The sequence below is a fragment of the Xylocopa sonorina genome, chromosome 1, assembly GCF_050948175.1.
Source record: "Xylocopa sonorina isolate GNS202 chromosome 1, iyXylSono1_principal, whole genome shotgun sequence".
In the NCBI taxonomy this organism is placed as follows: domain Eukaryota; kingdom Metazoa; phylum Arthropoda; class Insecta; order Hymenoptera; family Apidae; genus Xylocopa; species Xylocopa sonorina.
The window spans coordinates 18,240,899-18,258,321 of NC_135193.1; the positions used below are offsets into that span (position 1 = coordinate 18,240,899).

The following is a 17,423-nucleotide window of genomic DNA, read 5'->3' on the forward strand; positions in this document are numbered from 1 at the left end:
AACGAATCGTTTACCCGCTGGTGGCTTTCGCGCTTCCGTTGTTGCTCGTGTACCCTAGAAATTTGGAAAATCGGCGCTGGCGCTAGATCGATACTCGCCGGTGGTGCGCACGGACACGGACAATCGGTCGCGTGAATTATCGAGAGTCCATTTGCTTCCCAATCGCCCCCCTCGGCGCAAATAGAATCCCAACGGCGCTCAGGATGCCCGACGCGTACTAGAGGGCCAGGCAAAACGATCGTTAATTCGATGGACGATGCAAAACAAGCGGCAGATTCGATTTGCGAGCCAGGCGACCGAGTAAGTCTTCCGTTTCGTCCTCGTTCTTGGAACCGGAGCGGCTCGCGAGCCAACGAAACCGCGTTCGACAAGATCGATAGGGGTTGGAAGGTTGGTCAAGGGGAGCCGTTCGAACACCAGGCACGAGTCTCGTCTTTCTTTCTTTCTTCCTTCCTCCCTTTTCTCTCGTTTTCCTTTTTTCTCCTGCGTTTTTTTTTTCAAATCGAATTACATCTGGTCGGGGCCGATTATCCGAGGCAAACGAACTCCCCTCCCGTTGCGAGCCGAGGTAATTAAGTTAAGCCGGGAGTTAGGGACAAATTAGGGTTAGGAAAGGTTGCGGGGGTCGCGGCGCTTAGCCGCGATACTCACGCGGGAGCGAAAAGGCCAGCCACCCCCTGGCAGGGGTGGTAGTTCCCGGCAGGGACGGAGACAAGAATTGGCTGGGCTTTTGTAAAGAATCGAGGAGGGCAGAAAAGGGGGTGGAGAGAGCCGGCGCGCGGTCAGGCCACCCTCTCGACGAGCGACCGAGTCTGGCCAGGACGTGGAATGACAGCGAGCATTCCGTCGATGCAATTACAAGACCGAATCAAGTTATTTCCGCGGGGCCATCGACTGGCATTTACATACAAATCGGCGACGTGCAAAGCGGCTGCTATCGAGGCGATCTCGACGGGGCAAGGGAAGGGAAGCTTTCCGGGATCGAGTTGACGAACGACCAGTGTCGGGCAACGGCCACAATTTATTCAATGACTGCCACGAGCAGCGATCGATCCCGGTACGAAACGACGTCCCGGTCGATTGCGTAAACCGTTCGCCGCGAGGAACGTCCGCTCGATTAAGCCCCAACGTGTCACCGATAATTCGCGCGATAATTATGATCGAAACGTAGAAACGTACGACGGCTGCTGGCCGCCGGTACGGTATCATCGACGAACGTAAACGGAATTTTCCATCTGCGTACGATACAGAGGGATCTGCGAGCATCCGGTGGAATCGTCCGGGAACGTCCAAAGGCCGCGAGCCAGCGCCGATCGTTGCGAATTCCTGGCCGACGTGGAACCCGATACCGTGGAAGAAAAACACGGATTCTTCCAGAAAGTGTCGGGGTCGAGGTACATAAAATAGCTCGACATTTTTCAGATAAGACTCCGGGAAACTATGCGAGCAAAAATTCCTTTATCTCGCGCGGCAGAACCGCGAGTAAACTCGCCCTGTAATCGAATTTCCAAGCGAGCCGGGATCGCGACAGCGCTCTTCCCGATTTCCCGTTAAGGGGCGGTTTAACCCGCTCGCGACTCGGGTACAAATACTCGCGCGTTATATAGAAACCATTTCCATGGAAGGCAATCTTTCCGTTCTCACGTATCGATCGCGACCAGCTACATTTTAATGCAACACGGGAAGAAGAGAAGGTCGCCCCGGGAGAAAATTGATTCCCTGGAGCAGGGTGTACGAAAGTTCGAAATCTTGATTCCGCATCGGTTCCGGCCGCGCAACGCCATCGTCGAGTCCCTTCGCTTTCCGTCTTGAGAACGCGATCGTTGCTCGTCGTTGTTGGGAATATAAAAATCGAGTCGACGACCCGACTGACCCGTGAACTTAATGTTTTTCAGACTCGATACCAATTATCGAGCAACGATGCCAACTCGAAAAAAGTTGCCGATTGCCGTGTCGCAGCTGGCGGGCGCACGAATCGGTAGACCGTTCGAGGGTCTGCTAACAACGGAAAAGGTTGTAACTTTACGCGGATTACTTGACAATTCATCCAATTAAGGAATTTTTCCGCCCTCCCATCGCGTGCCCTTCCCGCGTCCCAGTTTTTCGCCCAGGACTCGAGCCGTTCTCCCGTGGGCGCATTAAAACAGTTTTCGCGGACGTTCGCGCGAGAAAGGGGGTAAAAAGAGGAAAGAAACGGAGAGGCGAGGCTAACTGAATTTCAGCTCGGTCTTTGCCGCATTTCATCGCGTGTTTTCCGCCGGGTTGCGTGTATTAACAAAAACGGGATGGAAGTTGCCAAGTGTGTACCGACGGCGACCGTGTCTTCCAGCTACGGGGGCGGGACGAGGTGTGGGGCGTGGGCGGAAATGCAAAAAAGACCGGCAAACATTTGACTCGCGGTGCAATCTCCAGCCGCGTTGTCTGGCAAGTTTCCCCGTTGCGAAAAGTGCTTCGTCTTTTTCGTAATTACTTTTCCAACGGCTCGTAACTGGCTCGAAAAGGAGCGGCACGAATTCGAGCAGCGCCGCTGAAAGCAGCCACTTCGCCCGTTATCGTTAATTCCCCATTACGCGACTAACTTCCCGCCGTGGTGGAGCGTGGGCAAGGCGTCTCGTCTCGAGTCTCCGGCAAATTCAACGTTTCGAAATACGCTCGGACGCGTTTACGCGACGCGACTACGTTACTCGAATATAAAAGACGAGACGAATATAAAATCGACCTGCTCCTCACCTAAGATAGACCGCGATGACGACCAGCGTCCTACCGTCCCTCGAGTCGGTAGCTTTGGACGGATGCAGGAACGCAGGTACGTGCAGCCTGGACCTCGGATAAAGGGGACCGTGCGGCACCAGCAGAGTCAACGAGTCATCGGCCTTGAGCTCCTTGTAATCGACTCGGTTCGGTGCGAGGGGCACCTGACCGAGCGGCGTGACGGGCTGAATCTGAACTCTCGGCCTGCAGAAGCCAGCCCCGTTGTCAGCCGAGCCTGCCTCCTCCGTTCGTGGCTCGAGCACGGAGTAGGCGACCTGCACGAGCCTGGGCAGGCTCTTGGTGACCTTGACCCGGCCGGAAGCGTCCGGAGGTGGTAACGGTGCCCACCAATCGGCTGGTATGGTGATCTCCGCGAGACACACTCCGTTCTCTCCATCGGGGCTGCACGCTGCCGTTAGAGCGGAAGCGGAGTACGAGGACGGAGAGCAAGAGCTCGAGGAGGACGAGGAGGAGGAGGAGGAGGAGGAGGGGGATGAGGAGGAGGAGTACGAAGAGGAAGAAGAGGAAGAGGAGGAGGAGGAGGAGTAGCTTCTGCCGTTGTTCCTGTTGGCTGTGCTCCTCGATGGGGTGGCCAGGCTCGCGTGCAGGACCACGCAGACCCTTTGATGCCGGGCCAGCAGCAACTGACGCCTTCCGCCTGCCTCGCTTCCGGCGTGAAAGAGCACTCTTAACACCGGCGAGTCACGCGGCACGCTATTTCCAACCAGATGAGCCGACATGTCCAAGTGACGCGCGCCAAGCTCCTGGGCGTCCAAGATCGTCGCCGCAGTCAGGTTTCGCCTCGTTTCCGGGCCAGGTAGCGCGTCCAACGGGTCCGGAACTATGTAACGAGCCGGCACGGTTTGCTTCGTGCTGAACGGACCGTACGTCGCGCGAACGGACACTGGCTCGCTCGTCTGGAACACCGTGAATTTGTCTGTCGACAGGACGGAGCCTGGCGGCGGTGACGGAACCCCGCTGGTCGACGTCCCCGTCGCTGGAGCTATCGCGGGAACGGCATCACCTCGAGAGGGGTAGTATTGCCTTGGTATGTGCTTCAGGAAGAATCCACCGTCCTTGTTCTCGAAGTGAACCTCCACCGATGCCGCCACGTCTGAAATCAGAAGACTCGGTTTGGTTTGGTTCTCTTCTCCGTCACGACGAATTGTATTCGTAATTTATACAGAGTTAAATGATGATAACGTATCTCGTTCGAGGGCGTTAAAAAATAGCTGAAATATTAATCGTTTTCCAGCTCTACTTAAATTGCATTATTAAAGTCCGTGCATAATACCTGCACGTGTTCAGTTTATAACTACACGGGATTAATAGAAGAGGATACGGGGGTTTTCCTGAACGCCTTAATAAATTCATGATATAGCGGGAACGTTTCAGTTACAAGCAAGTAATTCGCGAAATTTATAGGCCGCGCTGAATTAACATAGAAATGAACACGGTGAACCCACTTAGTATCTGGACGCGCCTCGAATCCGGAAGGGCTGAAACACCGATTTTGCAACTTCCACCGGTGTCCAAACTCTATTACGCCGTGGGTATCTCGCTCGAGAGCGGTGTCGCAATTTTTCCAGATGGAAGTTCGAGTGGAAAATCGGGTGAAAACGTTCAAGGATTTTGCATAATATCTGCAGCATCGGCTCGTTCCGCCACGATCCCAACGAACGGATCGTCCGAACGAATCGAGACAATTTTCTCGGCTGGATCGTGGCTCGTGTAACGCTTTATTCGTGAGTCGACGACGCACAGGTGAGCGGGAGACGTTGTAAATCGGCGAGCGGAGCCGAGCCGAGGCGTGGCGCGGCGCGGCGCGGCGCGAGCTGCGCTCGATCCGGATATAAATTTCCGGGGAAATCCTCCGCTAAGCGTCAGCTGCCCGTGCACCCTCTCACCCGCGAAACGGAGGGAAACGCGCGGAAAGGTGAGGCCAATTAAACTCTGCTCGCTTATCTCCAGCGCTACTCGCTGTTTCCATTCCAACGTAATTTTCATTTTCTTTCCTTTTCTCGTAAAATGAAATCCATCCCGTGCCTTCCACCCCACCCCCCCAACTCGCTCTTCGATGTTTGCACGACGTTGTAAATTTGATAGGGTATAATCGTTCGGGTCAGGTGCAATTAGGTTCGTTTCCGTTGGACTTGAAGGATATTTACTTTCCATGATGGATGTACGAAGGGAGGTGTACTTTCCGACTTTTTACAGTCAGTTTATCACTCTCTTTTTTTGTGAGTGTAAGGAACAAATGAAGTTTCTTTTACACTTTAATTTCTCTGTACAGTTACTCGTCGCCCTATCCTCGTCTGTACACGATTTACTCGATACGCATACGATCGACACTGTACAATAAGTATAGCTAGATTCAAGTAAATCGATCGCCTTCTATTAACATTCGTGGAAATGCATATTGGGAGGAAACATCTAACCACTGATACGCCATTGGTTGGCTCGTGTCCAGCCCGTACTCCATGCAAACCAACCTGTCGGGAAACGTTAACGAGTACTCTCTAATCGTCTTAAATTGAAACGTTCGTGGCATCGTCTTTGAACGAACGCTTAATAAGACTGCCACTAGAAATCGCGATTAATAACACTTACCAGATACGTTTTTTGCAAACCAGGGGATAATCCTTTCGAAAGCATTTGGTGTGCAGACCGGTGAAGTACAGCCACCTTACCATACCGCTTTCGAATTCGCTGGCATTTTGCAGGCAATGATAGAACTTTTCGTCGCAGCTGCAGTTCAATCTGTTCGAAGGTATACGCATCGTGTCACGACGGGATACGTGCTCGCGGTTGAAGCGACCTGGACGGAGAGGGCAGTTTCCGGTGGACAAACGCGGAGGAATTCGCGCTCGATCGAGTGATTCATGCGAGGTAGCAGAACCTCGAACCAGAAACGGGCACGCCTACAACTCGCGGGCAACGTTACGCCTAATCGCGCGCAATTTCTCACCGAACGCTGGACATTCGTCCGGGAAAAAGTGCCGCGTGGGCGTTCACGCGAACCGAGCATTACCGCGATCGTTAATGTTCCGCCCGTGGAACGCGAACGGCCGCCAGGTAGAGGTACACGCACGCGACGAAAGCGGGATCGTTCAACGGGTCGAACGGTTGCGTCATACTCGGAAACCCGCGGCCGTTCCGTGGAAAATGCCGCACCGCGCGGAACGAGAAAAACCGTCGCTCCGAGGAAGAGGAACTAATTTAAAACGGCTGCCCCGGAGTCGCGAGCGTGTCAGCGAAGAAACTTCCTTTGCACGGTTCCCGAGACGCCGTGGGGTGAGCGTTAAAAGGAAAAACCGCGGAGAGACCGATGGAAGAGGAAGAAATAACCTGGTGTAAATAGCTGTATTAGTCAAGCCGTGCTTCGACCCGCCGGCCTCGATTATATCGGGACACATATCGTGATCTCGACAACAGGCGTCCGTTTCCTTCAGTGGTCCAAGATCGTCTGGCCCCTCAGCGATGTTACCGTTTCCGCACCATTTCGTCCCTGCCGGAAGTGAGTTTAAGAAAACGAGGATAGCTCGTAACGAGTAACCGTGGATAGCATCTAGAGATTCTTCAAAAGCGCGCTCGTGCTGTCACTGCTGTGACGCAGCACCGCGTCCCTTACCTTCGAATATTATTCTGTCCTCTGGTGCGTACTGCTCGACTCCGTTCACGCTTCTGTAGGTCATCCACGCGCGAACAGAGACGTGAAGAAAGAGCCAGAGACCGAGGACCGACGATCTCAAACCGGGTAAGCGCATCGTGCACGCGGAACACGAAACGGGCAAGAAGAGAGGCCTAAAAGTCGAGCGGCGAGGCGAAAAACGGTTCCTTCCGGCGGTTTCCACGGAAGAGGAACTCCGCTAGTGACTCGACCGGCCTCCTCGAGCTTATATGAAACCGCCCTGGCTCGTTTACGACCCAGTTTTCATCGCGTCTAATCGTCGAAATTACGTGCGAGCGGCGCGACCGCTGATAATCGGACGATAAAATTGGTGAACCCGGAAAAAGGAGGACGGAAACGGGCGGTTAATGCGTTTGGAATTTCGGACGAATCCCCTCGCGTCGGTGACGTGAATCCGGAATAGCCCGGGTGTACGCGCATAAATTTAACTACTGCTCGACGTAATTTATGCGGCGAGTTAAAAGGTAAACAGCGGCGGCGTGCGTTCCATGGTGGTTTAATAACTTTTCGCGGCACGAAATACATAAAATATACGACCGTGGGCCCCGAAACGTGTCGACGTTTTATAAGGAGTAGCGCACGGCTCGAACGTATATAAATATACATATAATGTTTTAATGATCCCCGTTCTATACGCGAATTGCTCGTTACCACGCGGATAACGAGGGAAGAACGGGCGGGAAACGGGCGCGCGGGGAATTGGATCCGCGACAAATAAGCGGATTCGAGCAACACGTGTCCCCTTTTTTCGCGCGCCGCGTTCCCAACCAAGGAACCAGCTCCCGGATCGTGTGGACGGTGAACTGTATCGAGAACAGATAAAATCACGACAAGTTGCAGCCATCGATTGTATTCAACCCGTACAGCGATTGTCCTCGCGATCCTCGAGATCCGGACAAAGGAAGTGCCGGATATTCCTAGGACCAACCAGCCCTTCTTGACGGCGAGCGCATTCCGCCAGCCACAGGCCAACGGCTGTAATGCGATTTTCCGAGACCGATCGCCCGATCCCGTCCACCCGTAGACGCGTCTCCAGCCGGCCCTCCTCCACTTCCCGTTTCATTCTCTTCAAAAACTCCTCGAGGGGATCCGCTGGCGGCGGCGTCGCGACGCGATCCGACACACGTACGGGTTCCAGACACTCGCAGATACCGTGCAGGATGCTCTCGAGTCCGATGGGTGAGTAGTCATCGATTTCCTCGCGCCAATCTCTCTCCTTTTCAATCTCTTCGCCGTCGTCGTAGAGGAACGAGTCGACGTCCACGTCGGAAGCGTCGTGGTCGATGGTGTCCAAGAAGTGAAAATCGGAGATCGGTGGATCGTCGCTCCTCCGCGCCTCGATTTCACCCTGAACGAGGTTGAATATTTTACGGCGGGGTCATTTTACCCATCCCCGCAAGGTAAACAGCGATCAACAACGGTCGGCATGCGATTCGAGAATTACCATTTGCTCTGCTCTGACGGAGAAAAATCGTAACGTTTAACGAACGATGAGCAAACACCGAACTCGTTCCGGGGCGAAATTAAAGGGACGCGGTTTTTCCAACCGTTCCTCGGCGCGCCGGAAAATCGGGTACCCGGTACGATCCGGCTCGGTTTAACGTTCGTTACCGTCGACATAATTAAGCCGTCGTATCTCGTTCGTCTAGGGTTTGCAATTTTTCCACGAATTTCGGCGTGTTCCACCCCATTACGAACCTCCCTAGTTCCTCCAGCTAGAACCTCGCGATCCATCGATCTACCCTCGATCTCGTCCGTCACGGAGGGAACCAGCGGTCCCTGGTGCGCTTCGTCGACCTCGGAATGTCTCGTGTCGAAGTCGTGATCCTTGGAAGCCTGCACGCTCCCTGAAGAACGGCTCTCGCTGGAAATGAACCCGCAAACATCCGCCAAGCCGGTGGCTTCTTCCTGACGAGAGTTCGATTAAAAAAATGACACGTTTATCCGGGCGGTGAAAAGCTGGCTGGAACGGTCGGAGAGGGGACGCCTCTCCTGCGACGAGTTTAAACTGCGATCGATCGCCGATTCGGGTTGCCTCCGCTGAAATACGGTACAATCGACGCGGCGTTCGGTAAATTTGCGCCGCGCGTCCCCTCGACTCGTCGTTTACGTTGGCCACGGCGAAACGCATTTGAAACGCGACGGGCATCGAGTAATTATTTCCCCAGCCTCCGCGGCCCAGCTTCGATTGCGCGCCGATTCCATTTGCAACGGTGCGTTATTAACGAAATTATATTTGGTCATCGCGCGGTCGGGAGTGCGCTCGAAGGCTCGTCGTCGAGCTCGCCATCGCGAGCATTTCCCCAGCCCATTAATCGCGGCCAGGCACCGAATTGGCTGCGAAAAATCATTCGCCGCGCTCGTCGAGTAAGCCGTAGAGGCGGCGGACAGTCAATAATCTCCGAATGGATTGTCGACGGGAGGACAAACAGCCGAGCTGGAAAGCTCTCTGCTCGCGCGCGTGTACACGCGCACATTTTTATCCGCTATTAAACTATGTACATTGTCCTCCAGAGCGAGTCGAGGCGACGCCGCGCGACGCTTCTATCGATTCCAGACGAAAAACACGAGCGGGTGGGTACCTCCTCGACGGCGTCGAACGGCGCTGGGTAGAATCTCGAGTCGAACGTGGTGGACGAGACCTCGGTGGAGGACCGTCCGCTGGGACGAAAAAGCTCGTTCGTGTCTTCTTCTGTTATCACGCAGGGACATTCGCCGCTGCAATCCAGCTTCGCCAGATATTCGTACAAACGGAGGAAGGTGCGCAGAGGTATCATCGCGGACCCGCCTTCCGGCTCCTCTGTCAGCAATTCGCACACGTATATCATCGTTTCGAGCAGGCTCTGTGAAAGGGGGCGTACTCGGTGTACTCGGTGAATCGCCCGCGAAATTGTAGCCGGCAACAATGGCCGATGATTAATTTCATTCAACCGTTAACGATGATTCATCGATTCTCATTAAAGGCACCGTGAATTAAATAGATCCCGTAGGAACGTTCCGTTCGCGGCGCGTTATGTATCTTCGATTCGCCGGCTTACACAATGCCCCGATCGGGACGATCCTCCCCGTTCGGCGAGAGAAAAATCAATTAACGGAAGGAACATTTTATTTCGAGTACCAGTTCGTTGCGAACTCGAAACAAAGACCGTGCATCGTTTCCATCCGTTACACTCGAGACGATTGAATATTTCTAGAGCTCAGAGAGGCAATATTTTACAGAGAGAGAGAGACAGGTTTACTCGTTCCAATCGGATCCTTTACGGTTTATACGGTAACGAAAGAAATGCGTCCGCTCGTCTCGGATGATCGAATCGATGAATCGACTCGTGCGAAACTATCGCGCGCGAATAATCACGCGTGAAAGGTGAAGGAGAGCGCTGTTAGTAGGTGCGCTCTATTTTAGGTGTTTCACGCGAGAATGTCGGCGGGGGAGCTTCTATTTCGAGGCCAGACGGCTTACCTTGCCCAGGAATCCGCAAGCGATCGCGAGGAATTTATAAAAGTGGCAGTCTCCCTCGGTCGAGAATCTCCCGGCGAGGAGGATCCGGAAGAGAGTCGTTTCGGGCAAGGCGACACCCTGCCAGCTGGCCAGCAAGCTTTTCACGGCCACTTTCTCCGCGCGACCGAACACGTTCAGAAGGGTCTTCAGGTAGCCTGGCGTGATACCTGACGGATGGCTGAAGGGTGGGTACTCCAACCGTTCCTGAGGAAATGCCACAAAGGGGCTGGACGTTTCACGGCCAGCAGACGCCTCGAGGACACGCGTGGGTCGCGAACAATCGTGAACAATGTTCGTAATTGAACGACGCGGTTCGCCAAGGTAAAGGAACGAGTCGCGTCGACCGGTCGATTCTTTTTACGCGAGCGGAACAAAACGGGCGTGGGTTCGCAAGCCTTTCGAGGATCGCGTGCGACTCGACGCCGGTTGTTGCAGCGAATAAACGCGACGGATCGAACGTGAAAACGTCCCTGCGAGGCTCGCGACCGTTTTCCTCCGTTCGACGACCGGTTGTTTCAGCGCGTGGCTCGTCCGAAACAACGGACGGAGAGGAAGAGAGCAAGGGCGAACGTGGGACAGGAATATCTGGTCGTGTTACAGAGGCGCGTGTGTAAAAGTATCGCTGGCGATGCCTCGACGGTATCTGGTAACAAACAGCCGTTTTGCGTCGCGAAATGAAAAATGCTGGCAGAGTGATTAGAAAAAATAATAGCAAGAGCCGATAGTCGAAGGCTAGGGTGTCATCGTTGGAATCTATTTACGGTTCGCTCGCGAACGTATCCCAGCGACGCATCGACGATGAAAGAGAAAAATCCTGCGGGTTGGTTACGGGGTCGAGGGTAGGCTGACCGATAAACGAGCCGCGGTCTCGATCGGAGGAATTAATTTATGGCGATCGGTTCGATTAACCGAGTTAATCGAAATTTCCCGTAGACCGGCCCATTAACCGAACCGTTTGCGGTCGAGTCTTTCGAGCCGGGCTAGCTGGATGGTACGCCTGGGAACCGATGGGAATTGATTGCGTTTGGGCGCGAAATTCTTAATTGCGTCGGAAAATCCGTACCCGGCTGGGTTCTTCGTGGCGTCGATGCCGATTAAACGGATTGGACGACGCTGCGAGCCAAACGGAACGTCATTAACCGGGCTCGAATAATTAAATTCAACCGGCGGATTGATTTACTTATCTATCCACTTAATTACGCGGGCACGGATCGACGGGATAAAATATATACCGGGTACAATAGAAGCAATAGGGAAAGATTACGGTTAACGACGGCACTCGAGCGAGAACGAACGTCCGTCGAGATCACGGCTTTAATCAACCCTTTGTAAGGTAATAGGGATGCGGAAAAGACACGTCAGCGATACACGCTCGACGCGAACGAACCTCGAAACGGGACGAATCGATAAGATTGAGAGAATGCGCCTCGACGGATTCTCCGCGCGCCTCTTTCGCCCTTGTTCCATTACCCCCGATTTTCGCCGTTATATCGTGCTCTGCATTCTATCTGCATAATCTCGCCCGGGGTAAACTATTTTAACGCCTCTCGTATCGCGGCGAAGAAAGAGAAGGCGGACGAATAAAATCACGGAAAGTTTTTACTTTCACGGGTGCCGTCTCGCAGTTGGCGAGGGCACGGAAATAAGCGCAGCTCCATCGCAGAAGATCGTACGGCTGCGTACGTATGGCCGCCTTCGCGTACACTTTCAGAAGGTGCGGGAACGTCGGCGGAATCTTGATCTGCTCGGCGCAGTAAATGTCTGACATCTTTGACGGGCGAAGAAAGTCGACGAGCGACGACGATTGCCGGCAGTAACGTTTCGATTCGATATCCCCGTTCTCGAAAATCGTTGTCGTCGCATCTCGACTCGCCGTGCTCGCGGGCAGAATTTCAAGCGAGACTTCGCCAACCTGCTTGCCCCCGCATCGCTTTGATGTTCGCCAGCGAAAGGCCAGCCTTTTGTTTCGCTCGGCGCGCCCCATGGATCGAATCGTTTTCGACAAACACCGGTCGTTCGAACTGTATAACAGAAGCGTTCCTACGGCAACGTCTGCATCCCAATTTCGCGACAGAATTTTCCTCGTCCAACGGAATCAAATTCCATCGAGGTCTCGTTTAACCTCCCCCTTAAACTGTTATTTATCGTGTCCTCGGTTTGGACAGGGTTCCAGCTATCTCCTCGGTGGCTACTCGCTGCTCGATACGAAAAACCGCGATATCTGAAGCGTATATATTTATTATTTACCCGCTCGGTAGAAAAATACCTTCCGATCGAGAGGAAGCCATCGGGAGGGCAAATATTGGGACACGAGTTGATCCGGATGAGGAACGGGTATTTACCTTTTATCCACTTAAATTTTCCAGGATCCCGTGACATCGAGCGGCGCCGATATGCGGTCGCGTCAATTTTCAGCCCCGAACGAAAAACCTGTTCCGCGCCTCGCGTCGAAAGAACCACGCCACGGGAAAACCTATAAAACGTAAACATCCTCGTCCCGCGCGTCTGCTCGTAGTCCTTTACGCTTCCGTGGCCACGTTCGTACTCCGCGAGAAACCAGGGGTGCGCGCGTCAAAGGCAATCGCGAACGGAAATTGGGCGAAATCGACAGAGAAAGGCGAAGAAACGGCTGCTCGCGCGGAACAGCTCCGATTGATTTCGCGCCCTTTGTTTCCATTATTAGGCCGTCGTTCCGTTCCCGTCGCTGCACACGCTCCTCCACCGTTGTGTTGCACTTGCAGAGATCTTGCGTCGGATGCATAATGAATCATTCGCGTTCATCCGAACGAGGGGGGACGGGAGAGGGACGCAGTCACCCTCCTCTTCCGTTCTCTTCGTCGAGACTACGGGACTCCCCTGTTCGACTCGTCCTTTTCCCACACCGGTGACTACTCCAGCGTAATGGCCGGGAATAGTTTCCAATCGATCGATCGGGACGAGTGGCTCTTCAGCCGACGTCGAGCACGGAAAAAGGACACTTCTACACGGGAGAACGAACTCGCCAACCCGCGCGAGGGTACACCCAGGACCACATATATACGTATATACACGTATATGTATCTATGCCTATGTACGGTCCTATAGATGTATATATGTATAGGTGTGTGTGGCTACCGTTCCTTCATTTCGTCCGCATGAATATCGAAGGCCAGCTGAAATGCGAACGGAAGCAATTCCAGTGTCCCTCGGGAATGGCCTTCAACATCGCGACTATCCGAGAGCAATAGTCGGCCGTGCCGAGTATCCGCGGTGAATGCGCCGGAATCGAGAAAATAATCAGCCTCGTCGAATCTATCGATATTGCCCTTTGAGCCTCCCCCCCCCTCTGTTCACCCTTGCCATCCTCGAATTACCCATCGAGCTTCTTCTTCGCGATGCTCCGGCTCGTCGATGCTTCGCCGCGCGGAACGCTCTCCTCGACGATATACCCTGCGATAATATCTCTGTCACGAGGATACAAGTTACGCGAGCATTTCGTTCACGATTCCATCCGGTGGACGTTCTCGTGGAAACGTCGCGGTCGTAACCTGGACGCGGAACGAACGGGGTGTTTCGTTAAAAAAAAAAAAGGGAGAAATTGCCTGGCTGGCAATTTTATCTGGCAGCAGGAACTTTCACGCGGGACAATAGACACTGGGAAGAGGCGAGTTTGTCCCCTGGCTCGTGATTTCTCGTTCGCCGCCGGTTCACGATGCAATAAAACAACGGGCAACTTGTAAAAGGGAGGCCAAGTTGGAAGCGCGGCTGCGAGACACGTGTTGATTTTCAGGTAGCCCCAGGTAGGCGAGCATTCGATGCGACTCGAACGAAAAGCACTCGCGCGATCGGAAACCCCGCGGAAGATTCTACGCCACGTTGCAGCGTATCTACTTCCGCGGGATGACGCGTGCGAGCGTCGCGCGGAATAATCAATGGACCCGAGCCTGAGTAATCACCGTTAACAACGACCGGCGGTGACCCATTCATCCGTCCGAGAAAGATGTTCGATAAAGCGTGATCGTAAAAGAAGTTTTAATTAAAAGTGAGCCGTGGAGACGAGGGGGCGGCGGGGCGAGCGGCAATCGCGAGAGGAAACGGCGTCCGAGGAAACTCGGCGGTAACGCGAGTTTTATTTGCGCCGCGTTCATTACTTCGATTATCGTGGCATAAATTACCCGGTTACACAAGACGAGTGGAGAGGCAATTCTTATCGAGCGATACGTCATTCCGTACGGAAGTTATGGGCCGAAGGCGTGCGCTATAAATACGCGGGGGAAGCTCGCGCGCGAACCGTCGCGTTGATAAACGAGGGTGGCGCGGGAGTGTTTCATCGTCGTCGGAACGGTGTGATTGATCGATACGAGACCGTGATCGAGACGAAATCGACGCAGTGATTTATAAAGAAGAAGAAGAAGAAGAAGAAGAAATCAAGAGAAAGGAAAAAGTTAAGTATCCGATCGAAGGGTTGGCAGCGGTCACGGGGAAGATTGATAATCCGCGCTTCAAGTAGGAAGCGTCGAGATAGATCGTGAAACTTCTTATTTTTCTGTCGTACGCATGTGTTAATTACCCTGACGGATAGAGAGCTCGGGGTTGCGTAGTACGCGTAGACACTTGGTACGCGCGTCGACGCGTTACTGGCGGGAGAGCTCGCGAGGCGTAAGCCGCGGCCTCGATGAATACCCCGCGCCGAGTACCGACGCGTAATGCATGTCCGCATAGTAGTTACGTGACCGGGGAACGAAAATAGATGCACCCGCCCATTTACCGTCACGCTAACTCGTGCACGCCGGCCGCGAGATAAGTCGCGCCGGGAGCACGTTTCCTCGAGAACGGTAATCCCTTCGCCGGAAATAAAGAAACCCGATGGGCAGAGCCGATGGTGGCTCGGTTCAACAGCCTGGAACGGGACCAGTCCTGCATCGACCTGTTTTCACGCGCCTAGGGTTAAATAATTGCGAAAGGGTAACGCACCGCGGCGGGTCGTACGCGTAAACGCCGCGAAAGAAATGGAAAACGGAGGAGACTAGTCCGTCGCGAGGGGCGAGGTGAATCCGGCGAGAGTGAAACGCGAGCCGACGTTAATAGAATCGAATTAATCTCGACGAATTAGCTTCTTAATTGGAAACGATTAGTTTCCTTTGATCCCGGGTAGTGAATAAATCTGTACGGTGAATGGAGTTACCTCGAGCGAAAAATCGGTTAAAGCTTTTTCTCGTTCTCGCGGCACGTCTAATCGTAATAAGAGGCGTATATAAAGTATATATAAAGGTGGTAGAGCGATGCGAGACGCGCGTTTCGTGTAAACCGCTCAGCGTTCGCCTTGGAAGGCTTAAGACGCACGGGGCCGGGAAATTATGCAATAACTGTGCCGTTAGGAAATGCGGGCGGTGATGGTAATTCTAGTTGAACGTATAATGATACAACGGGAGGGCGAGGCTCGTCAAAGTAAGCTGAGGGACTAAAAGGGACTTAACCCTCGAGTGCATAATTCATAACGCATTAAAGTTGGAACGGCCGCGATCTCGATGCGCGCATTAGCCGAGTCCCTCGCGTAATGTCGTCCAATTAAACCTTGAACGGGGGCCGCGACGAATCGACGAAAATATTACTATCGCGGGGTCTCCAATTCGAATGCATACTTCCATCGGGCGAAATTGCAGATTGTAATTTCGTTATTCTTTCCGGCGAAGGCTCTCTTTTCCACGGGCGGCCTTTGATCATCCGCGTATCCAACGCGGAAAACAAGATTACCGTTTTACATTGTGCAACGGTCGAGTAGAACGGCCGAGGGCTCTTCGAGGAAATTTTCAGCCAGGCATCCGGTGAACATTTTCGTTTAACAACGAGGAGGAGGAAGAAGAGTAGCAGTCCGCTTCGACGGCGGTGGTACAACGGCGAATGAAAGCGTCGCGGGGAATGCGAGGAAAAATCTATCTCCTGGATAAAGGAATCGTCCGTCGCCGATGAAAAAGAGGAGAGGAAAAGGGGAGCCAACGAGGATTTCAGTGGCATTATCCCTCCAGCAGTCGCGTCCAGTTTGTGTCCGATAATTACGTGACGTCTTCGGGGGATGAAGCAGAAGGTCAACAGAGGGGGAAATCAAGCGGAATACTGGTCCGCTCCGAAGCGCGATCAACCGATTAGATCGCGCCTGCGACACAAAAGCTCGCGGAGGGAAGATCCAGACTCAGACATCGTCGTCGTCTTTGCGAAAGAAAGAAGACCGTAGTCGAATCGAGACGAGTCGGGTCGAGAGTATCGATTAGGTTGGTGTAGGTAGAGCGAGCCGAAGTCACCGAGATACCAAGAGAAAGAGACGATGGAAGGTGGTGGCGGCGGCAGAGGCAGCGGCTGCGACGCCGCCGAGGATCGATCGTCGCCTCTGCCCTACCCGAAACAAATAAAACCGTAACGAACGCTCTCGTGACCGGTTTCCATCGGACCCTATCGCGCTTCTTTTTTTCACCGCGATGAATCGCGCTTCCTCCCTCCAGCATCGAGCGATCCCTCGATCGTCGTCAGATCGGAGGGGGGCGAAGAACAAGTTTTGATTAGCGAATACGAACGGTTGATACGATCCCCCCCTCGTTCGTTGGTTCTGCCTTCTCGAGATACTCCCTAATTGGCATACGGAAAAGCTCCTTTCTCGCGGTTCCAAGTTCAATAACGGCGAGGCCCTTCCAAAGCTGTTTTCCGTCGACGGGAACGTTTGCAGAGCGCGATGTACAGGTAATTATCGCGGACAGGGATAATTTGACGCGAACCGGTTGATTACGAAACGCACTTCACATCACCGGAAAGTTGAGCGTGCATTAGTGTAGAAGGGGATAATGACGATGGGTGTGCAGGAGGACGTGTCATCGATCAATTCTAGGCGCACCGTGCGAAGGCTTATAGGCGACGCAGAAACGAGCAACGAGAGCCTCCGACGGACAGTAGGCCAGCGATGATAAACTCGACCACAGCCGAGCCGTTGCAATCCCGAAGTTTAATTCCAAGAACCAATAAAGCTGAGAGCGATAACAATAAGAGGGATAGAAGAAAGGCTTTAAAACGTTTAAACGATTCGAGGGACGGAGACGGCCTCGTGGAATAAATGAACGAACCCACTGGTTTATTACTCGTGAAATCCCTACCTCTTCTCTCTCCGTCCCTCTCTCTCTCTCTCTCTCTCTTTCTCTCTCTTTAAATGAATCGTACGTACTTTGACATAAGAATGCGCGTAAACTACCGATATTGACAGTAAAACCAGCTCTATAAAAAAGGGCGAGATAGGAGCGAAGTTTACTTTTGACCGTCTCCGTAGCCGCGTTAAAATACAAATTTCTTCCTGCTCGCTAATGCACTGGAATAGCATTCGGTAAGTGCACTGTTCTTTTACTACTGGAATTCCTATCCCTCTTCGCTTGGCCTTAACCGATGGAATTTCACCGAGACGTGAGACTTTTTTCGAAACCATCTGCATCGCGATAGAGCAAACCCCCCTCGGCAAAAGTGTGT

The 17,423-nt window shown here is 53.3% G+C and overlaps 2 protein-coding genes across 2 annotated transcripts in view; both read right to left on the reverse strand.

Annotated features, from left to right (window-relative positions):
* The window catches only part of Dtn (transmembrane protein 132C dtn), a 52,009-nt gene that overhangs the window by 16,412 nt on the left and 18,174 nt on the right, over positions 1-17,423 (reverse strand). The window contains exon 2 of the mRNA XM_076909294.1: positions 2,731-3,865. Coding sequence (XP_076765409.1) covers positions 2,731-3,865 — 1,135 coding nt within the window. The remainder of the gene's footprint in view (positions 1-2,730; positions 3,866-17,423) is intronic.
* Pla2 (phospholipase A2) lies at positions 5,126-6,518 on the reverse strand. The gene is made up of 4 exons (XM_076905335.1): positions 6,383-6,518; positions 6,100-6,259; positions 5,362-5,511; positions 5,126-5,243 (listed from the first exon to the last, which is right to left on the reverse strand). The coding sequence occupies exons 1-4, from the start codon at positions 6,516-6,518 to the stop codon at positions 5,126-5,128; spliced, it is 564 nt and encodes a 187-aa protein (XP_076761450.1).

What these genes read in the sequence shown, in the direction of transcription:
- Pla2 (XM_076905335.1), bottom strand. Translation starts at nt 6,518, where the DNA reads ATGCGCTTACCCGGTTTGAGATCGTCGGTCCTCGGTCTCTGGCTCTTT. An exon ending in GGACAGAATAATATTCGAAG is followed by an intron (nt 6,260 to 6,382) that starts GTAAGGGACGCG and finishes CACTTCCGGCAG; the next exon opens with GGACGAAATGGTGCGGAAAC. An exon ending in AATACAGCTATTTACACCAG is followed by an intron (nt 5,512 to 6,099) that starts GTTATTTCTTCC and finishes ACCTTCGAACAG; the next exon opens with ATTGAACTGCAGCTGCGACG.